The sequence below is a fragment of the Haliotis cracherodii genome, unplaced genomic scaffold (genome assembly GCF_022045235.1).
Source record: "Haliotis cracherodii isolate W230 unplaced genomic scaffold, xgHalCrac1.p SCAF_1, whole genome shotgun sequence".
Classification (NCBI taxonomy): domain Eukaryota; kingdom Metazoa; phylum Mollusca; class Gastropoda; order Lepetellida; family Haliotidae; genus Haliotis; species Haliotis cracherodii.
In genome coordinates this window covers 9564430-9574044 of record NW_027266264.1, presented here as the reverse complement: position 1 = coordinate 9574044, position 9615 = coordinate 9564430, and the positions used below count along the sequence as shown (strand labels likewise).

The window sequence follows — 9615 nt, the reverse complement described above, 5'->3', positions numbered from 1 at the left end:
CTTTCCGCAAGAGGGCGCTTTGATCTATAGTCTGTTCTCGGATAATCTGCTAATAACCCGCTATGATTCTCTGTTCAGGCCAGTGAGCTGGTCATGGGCATGGTGAGAATCCCAAGCCAGGCTGTGAAAACAGGGCTAGAATTTTCCATTTTAAGCTCAAAGCCACAATCAATGTATTTTCGGAGAACAGGGGGGTTACATTGTCTGATTTGGTAATATTCGCGTTTTGTAACCATCTAGGTTAATACATTGCACAGTTAGCACACTTCTGCAAATTATTATTTAATTTTTAACTGATTAATACAATAGGTCTCATTCTCATCGACGAACGCTACTGAATTAATTTAATTTTGTATGGCATTTTGTAGTATGACCCCGATCATAATACACATCACACCACACCCCTTTAAAAGGTAACATGCACGATATAATAATAGATTTTGTTTATGAATGACGCTTCATCGGGGAGCTGAGTATGACATCGAGTGGGTGTCCTAGCGAATAAAGTAAATGTTTGGCGTCTGTGATAGTTTTCCATTCGGATACCAAAGACTTCCAATTCCACGCGACAAACTTTGAAATACTCTATAGCGGTGCAGGTTCCCGGAAGTGAGATGCGCATGTCCTAATGTATAAACTTCCGGTTTGAAAAGAAGCGTGATTCTGTCGTTTCAAAAGTAAATAGTAAACATGGACCACAAGAGAAAGGCAATGGATGGAGCTTTGGTGCCCGTCAAACGGGCACGTGGAAATGAAGTCGTCTTAGCAGATGGCGACACGAACGGTGCTTTGCTACAGAGTCAGAATGTAGGTTGATCGTGAAAACCGGCCCGACCATATATGTATGCGGATTGTCTCCCCTCCTGTTATAGTGTTTTAATACTGCACTTTTAACGTAATGATGTTTTAAGAAAGAAAACAATTAGGATATAGATCGGGGGAAAGTGTATATTAACCCTTCGTATTGAAGAAAACTATTCTTTGTCATAACCATATTGTTGTCAGTGCTGCGTCATGAAATTCTGAAGTGAATCAGTACTGACGATATCACTTTACCTGGCACAGGCATGAAATGGGAAGGATATTTTTGCCTTCCTCGGAAAAATGATAGATAAATAACGGTGGTTGTAAACTGCAGGCTGAAATGTGTTTCTAGTTCTACTCAACAATAAAATTGGAAGAAACATATTTAATTATGTTAACATAATTTTCTGTTTGTTGATTCCGGCCAGGGTCCACCTCGGACATCTAGTCTTGATGGGCCAATCATGCTGCTTACAGGCCACGAGGGAGAAATATTTACTGCCAAATTCTCTCCAGATGGGCAGTTAATTGCTTCATCAGGGTTTGACAGGCTCATATGTGAGTAATTTAAGGCATTGAAAGACTGCTGCTTTTGTTTTGTGGAAAATGTTATTTGAAATACCATTAAAATCATTTATTCACATTGAAAAATCATTATCAAACATAATGTAAAGGCTCTCCAGCATACTGTTAGCAACTTAACATGTTAACTGTGACAAGCTATCTTTTGATGCAAGGACTTTTATGTTATACTACATGTCAGTATAACATGGTATAACCTGATAACCATAACAATATTGCTAAACTTTCATGTATCAGTTCAAAATCAGGACCAAGAAATATCTTATATTCGTGCTTCTTCATTTATTTCCAGATTTTTGGACAGTATATGGGGAATGTGAGAACTTCACAGTATTGAAAGGACACACAGGAGCTGTGATGGATTTAGAATTTTCCACAGATGGAGGGTAAATGTGTGAAATTGTTACTTGCAATTATTAGGATATATTATGATTCACCATCAGCCATCAGGTCAGTGTTGCTTTCACAAAGCTATAATGCTAAGTATAAGTGTTATTACCTGAAGGGTTTTGATTCCAGTTTGGGAATTAGGTTGGCAATTGCTACAGGTTTGTAGCTGAATATTAACCTAGATCAATCCCAGCTTACACACCATTCAGCTACATAGTTCTTCAAATGATGAGGTAGATGTTGTCACTCAGCAGATGTTGCCATTCTGTCACTTGTTTACATTTACTCCTTCATGTCCATCTAGAATGCTGTTCACTGTATCAACGGACAAGACAGGTGCAGTGTGGGATGTTGATTCAGGAACTCGTATACGCAAGTTGAAAGGTCACCAGACGTTTGTAAACTCTTGTAATCCTGCAAGAAGGGGTCCACAGCTGGTGTGCACAGGGAGTGATGATGGAACAGTCAAAGTAAGCTTGTGTGGAGCCTCACTTATCCAGCCTATCCAGTGTATCATATCCATTCTATTAACATAAGTGCTCTGCACCCTACATCTTCCCAAGGCAAGGGAGTTATCTGACTATGTCCACTTTCCACCCTTGCCAAGACCCGTGATGATCCTGGGTGACTAGGTCCTCCGCAACCCATGCTTGCCGTGAAAGGCGACTAACGGGAGTGGGTGCTAAGGCTCGCTAACTTGGTTGATGCATGTCATCATATCACAATTGCGCTGATTGATGCTCACCATGTCAATCACTGGATTGTCTGGTCCAGAATTGATTTATTACAGACCACCATCACAAACCTGGAGTACCGCTGAGTGCAGCGTTAAACAGCAACAAACAAAACTCTTGCCAAACTTGGCTGGAATTTCTTAGTTATAGTTTGCCTGTCCCAAAAATTCTGTGCATAGTCCAATCATAAACTGTGGGAAAAAATCAACATCTGGTTTGTAAACAACATGGCAACTGTAGTGCAGATTTAAGTCGATTGCATGATTTGCAAAACATATGTAACCCCAACTGGGCGTCGACAGATATTTTCCAAATCTTTTCATGCTTTTTATGAACGTGCTCAAGTGATTTGATGCACTTCATGAGATAAGATTCATTTTCTTACAATATTGATCTTGATTATGGATCAGGACGTGTTGACTAGGCGGCTATTTGTTTCAATCAAATGCTAGTGATATGAAGGGACATAACTCGTAATAGCCACTGGTGGTGCTATGGAAATTCGACTTTTATAGTCAGTTAACTCCCTTGCATTTGGAAAATGTGGATACTACCACTACAAGCTCTGTTATGAATGAGTTTGGTTTTACTGACACTACAATTACCCAATCAAATCACACACATAAGTGAGAGAAATTATGTTCTAAATTAGTGATGAGAAAGATGGAGATAGTGACATCCCTTCTGAAACATCCTGACCGAAGCTAAGGTAGCAAATTGGCCAAGGGTATGTCATAGACATTCAACACAAGAATGGAGATATACACTGGATATTCAAGGATTGGCCAAGGGTATGTCATAGACATTCAACACAAGAATGGAGATATACACTGGATATTCAAGGATGGCTGGTGATACTTGTTTGTATTTTGTCTTGTACCGGGACCGCCGCCGTAGCCTTGTGGATGGAGCATCTCCATGGAGAGCAGAATGTCAGTAGTTTGATCCCCTGGCCACATCAAACCAAAAGACAGTAGAGATTGTACTTGTTGCTACCCTGCCTAGGCCGAACATGACAACACACAAATATTTTCTAAGTTTATCATAACTCTCACAGTGTGATTTAGGATAGGATAGATTAGGTAGTGCATTTTTTTGATATATGCTATTTTTATAGCCCCATGATTCATATTTATTTAATGAAGCCAGAAAAGCATTTTTTTAGCATTTTTTACAAGACCCCGTCACCTTATTGAAAGGCACCGTAGAACAACATTCACTATGTATACTGTGTACATTGATAGATTGTCTAATTGAGTTCCAAGCTTCAGATAGCCAGCTGTTGTATTTTGTCTTGTACCGGGACCGCCGCCGTAGCCTTGTGGATGGAGCATCTCCATGGAGAGCAGAATGTCAGTAGTTTGATCCCCTGGCCACATCAAACCAAAAGACAGTAGAGATTGTACTTGTTGCTACCCTGCTTAGGCCGAACATGACAACACACAAATATTTTCTAAGTTTATCATAACTCTCACAGTGTGATTTAGGATAGGATAGATTAGGTAGTGCATTTTTTTGATATATGCTATTTTTATAGCCCCATGATTCATATTTATTTAATGAAGCCAGAAAAGCATTTTTTTAGCATTTTTTACAAGACCCCGTCACCTTATTGAAAGGCACCGTAGAACAACATTCACTATGTATACTGTGTACATTGATAGATTGTCTAATTGAGTTCCAAGCTTCAGATAGCCAGCTGTTGTGGAGATTGGTGTGGGAGATGTGTACAGTGCTGTTGCTATGTTCCAGTTGTGGGATGCCAGAAAGAAGGGTGTGATACAGACGTTTCAGAACACATACCAGGTAACAGCCGTCAGTTTCAACGACACAGCTGAACAAATCTTCTCTGGGGGGATTGACAATGACATCAAGGTGAGATAATGTGATTGTTATTACTGATACACATGAGTGTTATTACTGATACACATGATTGATAATACTGATACACATGAGTGTTTTTACTGATACACATGATTGATAATACTGATACACATGATTGTTAATACTAATACACGTGATTGTTAATACTGATACACATGATTGTTAATACTGATACACTTGATTGTTAATACTGATACACTTGATTGATAATACCGATACACATGATTGTTAATACTGATACACATGATTGTTATCACTGATACATATGATTGTTAATATTGATACACATGATTGTTAATATTGATACACATGATTGTTTATTCTGGTACACATGATTGTTTATTCTGGTACACATGATTGTTAATACTGACACACATGATTGTTAATACTGATACACTTGATTGATAATACTGATACACATGATTGTTAATACTGATACACATGATTGTTAATACTGATACACTTGATTGATAATACCGATACACATGATTGTTATCACTGATACATATGATTGTTAATATTGATACACATGATTGTTAATATTGATACACATGATTGTTTATTCTAATACACATGATTGTTAATACTGACACACATGATTGTTAATACTGATACACTTTATTGATAATACCGATACACATGACTGTTATCACTGACACATATGATTGTTAATATTGATACACATGATTGTTAATACTGATACACAGGATTGTTAATACTGATACACAGGATTGTTAATACTGATACACAGGATTGTTAATACCGATACACAGGATTGTTAATACTGATACACAGGATTGTTAATACTGATACACAGGATTGTTAGTACTGATTCACATGATTGCTAATACTGACACACATGATTGTTAATACTGATACACAGGATTGTTAATACTGATACACAGGATTGTTAATACTGATACACAGGATTGTTAATACTGATACACAGGATTGTTAGTACTGATTCGCATGATTGCTAATACTGACACACATGATTGTTAATACTGATACACAGGATTGTTAATACTGATACACGTGATTGTTAATACTCATACACATGATTGTTAATACTGATACACAGGATTGTTAATACTGATACACATTATTGTTAATACTGATACATATGATTGTTAATACTGATACACAGGATTGTTAATACTGATACATGTGATTGTTAATACTGATACATGTGATTGTTAATACTGATACACGTGATTGTTAATACTGATACATATGATTATTTATACTGATACTTAAGAGTTGGTTTTCAGCAAGTTGCTAACGAGATCAGGTGGTTAGGCTTGATGACTTGGATGGTGCATGTCATCTCATCCCAGTTGCGTAGATGCTCATGTTTTGCTTGTTTTTTCAGGTATGGGATTTAAGGAAGAACAATGTGCTATATCGAATGCGAGGCCATTCCGACACAGTGACTGGGATTGAGGTCAGCCCAGATGGGTCCTATCTCCTCTCGAACGCCATGGATAATACATGTAAGGCCACAGGAGCATCAACATATCAGAAGTATAGGTGCAGTTTTATTAGCCCCTTGGAGTGGGGATTATAGACTAAGTATCCCATGCTTGTTTACCTCAAGTATCCCATGCTTGTTTATTGCCAGTATCCCATGCTTGTATTATCCCCAAGGTCCTATGCTTGTTTATCCCAATTATCCCATGCTTGTTTATTGCCAGTAACCCGTGCTTGTTTATCCCCTTTATCCAATGCTTGTCTTATCCCCAGTATCCCATGCTTGTTTGTCCCCAGCATCCCATGCTTGTTTATTGCCAGTATCCCATGCTTGTTTATTGCCAGTATCCCATGCTTGTTTGTCCCCAGTATCCCATGTTTTTATATTGCTAGTAACCCATGCTTGTTTATTGCCAGTATCCCATGCTTGTTTATTGCCAGTATCCCATGCTTGTTTGTCCCCAGTATCCCATGTTTTTATATTGCTAGTAACCCATGCTTGTTTATTGCCAGTATCCCATGCTTGTTTGTCCCCAGTATCCCATGTTTTTATATTGCCAGTATCCCATGCTTGTTTATTGCCAGTATCCCATGCTTGTTTATTGCCAGTATCCCATGCTTGTTTGTCCCCAGTATCCCATGTTTTTATATTGCTAGTAACCCATGCTTGTTTAAGAAATATTGGTTTGCCTGGCCAAGACCTCAATAATTACTGGAATAATGCTGATATCAGCGTAAAATTCCAATATCACACTCTTGCTTGTTCCCAAGAAAATGTAACTAATTCTTTATATCTGGATGGCCACACTATCGACCACTGGTTTGTCTGGGGAAGTCCGGATGACTTTACGTGTTGCTGTGATACGCCTGAAATATTGCAGTCTTCAGTGTGACACCCTATTCACTCATTTCATAAGGCTTTTTAATTGGTCTCAGAAGATATGATCAAGTTTCATTAAGAGTTTTCAACTAGGATGAAAAACATGGGTGTTTTCCTCATCGCATTCATTGCTCCCTATTTCGTCAAACTGTGATCAATTATGTTCTGTTCTTACAGTGAGAGTGTGGGATATCCGACCCTTTGCACCCCAGGAACGATGCGTAAAGATATTTCAAGGTCATCAACATACATTTGAGAAGGTATGGTCAGCAGTGTTTTACTGCAGTGACAGCTTTACTTCCCAGACGACTTCAAACCTTAGGCTCTCTTGGGATAAGGTCCATATAAATCTATAAGCAACCTAACCACATCTTTAGTATTTACAGACTGCCCTGATTTTGCTGATAGTCGTGTGAACTATACACTGACTGAATTCTTTAGTATCTGATGAAATAAAGAATTCTTAGATAGACTGAATATAATCAGTTAAGGATCACACATATATTAGATGATATTGTTTTGTAGTAGGCTGAGCACACAATTTCATAAAAATATCTTCAAAAATCAATGGATCCCTAAATAAGATAAAGACTATTCAGGTAGCATAAATTCTTTTGTGATTAATTTGATCTGCCCAATCTGAAAATGTTTAAAAAATAAGCCATATAAGATATGAAGTAAAATTTGGCCAAGGCACCAGAGATTGGAAGCAATAGATATGCATGATACTGGTAATCACACTTATCAGTTTAAATTTCAGAATCGTACACACTGTTGCTTTTTTATTTTTTTATTTTAACCTATCCAAGCTGAAAATATTAAAATATTAACACAAAAAAGTTGGCATCAATAGGTTACCAGTGCATTTTATGCAAGCTTTTCCATGTTCTTGTTTTTAAGTTTTGATTTTCATTTCAGAATCTGTTGCACTGTTCATGGTCGGCTGATGGCAGCAAGGTGACGGCAGGTTCTGGTGACCGCTTCGTCTACGTGTGGGACACAACATCGCGACGGATCTTATACAAGCTTCCCGGTCATGCTGGCTCAGTCAATGAAGTTGACTTCCATCCTCACGAACCAATAGGTAATGTTGCTGCACAAACTTGTTTCATTTGTCAGTGGGACATCAGCTTCTCTTTAATAATGAAATCTGGTGGTTCCTGCACATGACTGTAAATTAAGACTTTATTGCCTCTTTTATGTGACATGTATACAATCTAGTTTCCATTCCATGTTAACCTAAAAAAATAAAAGTGTTTTTTATGCTGCGCTATACACATAACATACACAAACCAGGGTCTATGCTACAAGTGACCTGTGAAGATCCAGGGTAGAATAGGTCTTCAGCAACCCAAGCTGAATCGGGTCAGGTTTGCTGACTTGGTTGATGCATGTCATCGTATCCCAATTGCATAGATCAATGCTCATGATGTCAATCACTGGATTGTCTTGTCAAGACTCGATTACATACAGACCGTCGTCATAAAGCTGGAATATCGCTGAGTGTGGCGTTGAACAACAGCCAAACAAACATCTATGCTACAAGTATGAATGTTTGATTGTTGTGGAAATTTTAGGACTCTTTGTTTCTTTCCAGTGCTCTCCTGTTCAAGTGATAAGAAGATGTACCTCGGAGAAATAGAGTGACCCATTCCCACAGCAGGTGTATGGACTCAATAACAAATGTGAAATATGACAGACACAACTGATAAACCTGATCAGTCTATTCTGAAAATGGACTGGATGCAAGTGCATTGTGTACATTGTGCCGTTCTGCTAGGCTGTCCCACAGAGAGACAATGAGACACTGAAGAAGTACAGTATGCCATGTCTACAGGCAGTTGTTAGTATTTTTAAAACATGAGTTTCATTTTTTGATAATCAGTTGACCTCAAATCTACTGTAGTTATTGTCCATTACAAGCAAAGTGATAATGAAAGGTGATCCTTTAGAGGACAGGGCATAGCCCATTAGCCAGATCCCGTTCAACAAAGTGATCATTGCGCTGTGACTGTCGTATGTTAGTGACAATTGTCTTAACGTTATGATTGTTTTGTGGAACAGGGCCCTGTTCCACAAAGCGATCTTAGTGCTAAGTTGGTCGTAACTCCCATACTTAACCATTGGCTTACGATCTATGTAGCTCTAAGATCGCTTTGTGGAACAGGGCCCAGGGCCCTTATCCTTAGCGCTATGACTAACTTAAATCTATGTTAAAGTAAGGGAATTACACAAGTCTTAGTGCTAGGATTGATTTGTGGAACAGGGTCCTAGGCCTTAGCACTACGACTAATTAAAATCTATGCTAAAGCAAGGGAGTTACACCAGTCTTGGCATTAAGATTGTTCTGTAGGACAAGGCCCAGGTAAGTTTTCCTTGATGTTTGAGGTATTTTAAGTGGAAAGGCTTGTTTATGCTATTGTTTAATGCAGTACTGTTACTTCCCAGGAAGATCAGTGGGGGTTGCTCATTCACATACTGCAGAACAGGGTGCTGTTGTACAAAACAACCTTAGCGCTACGACTGTCGTAAGTCTATGTTAAAGTATGGGACTTACGATCGCCTTAGCGCTACGATCGCTCTGTACAACGGCAGCCAGGCACATTTTTCACATTGTCTCAAGAATGGTGATCAGAAGCTATTCCTGTCAGGTTGAATTGAAAGGTGCATTCATCATTTGTAAATAAACTCATTGCATTGTATGATAAAATAAATATTTACAAGAGATCTTTTGGTGTTGAATGTTAATGCTGTCAAGGTAAGGAGCTGTCAGACTGTTCATGCTTTACATCACTGCTGCATGCAGAGATTATAAAACACATTCAGGTTGAAGTGTGCGTGAGGAAGGAAGGGAGCCAGTAATGAACAGTA

General features: G+C 38.5%; 1 protein-coding gene across 1 annotated transcript; it reads left to right on the top strand.

Moving 5' to 3' along the window:
* The first annotated feature begins 646 nt into the window (after positions 1-646).
* Positions 647-9459, top strand: LOC139459616 (U5 small nuclear ribonucleoprotein 40 kDa protein-like). Its single transcript, XM_071241200.1, has 9 exons — positions 647-807; positions 1233-1362; positions 1679-1772; positions 2081-2246; positions 4263-4385; positions 5767-5887; positions 6922-7004; positions 7663-7828; positions 8342-9459. The coding sequence occupies exons 1-9, from the start codon at positions 691-693 to the stop codon at positions 8389-8391; spliced, it is 1050 nt and encodes a 349-aa protein (XP_071097301.1). The 5' UTR covers positions 647-690; the 3' UTR covers positions 8392-9459.
* Positions 9460-9615: the final 156 nt, after the last annotated feature.

Bases quoted from the DNA above. Each gene is read 5' to 3' on its own strand.
- LOC139459616 (XM_071241200.1), top strand. From the start codon at position 691: ATGGACCACAAGAGAAAGGCAATGGATGGAGCTTTGGTGCCCGTCAAA. The intron at 1,773-2,080 runs GTAAATGTGTGA...ATGTCCATCTAG, and splicing joins GAATTTTCCACAGATGGAGG to AATGCTGTTCACTGTATCAA. The intron at 5,888-6,921 runs GTAAGGCCACAG...CTGTTCTTACAG, and splicing joins GAACGCCATGGATAATACAT to TGAGAGTGTGGGATATCCGA.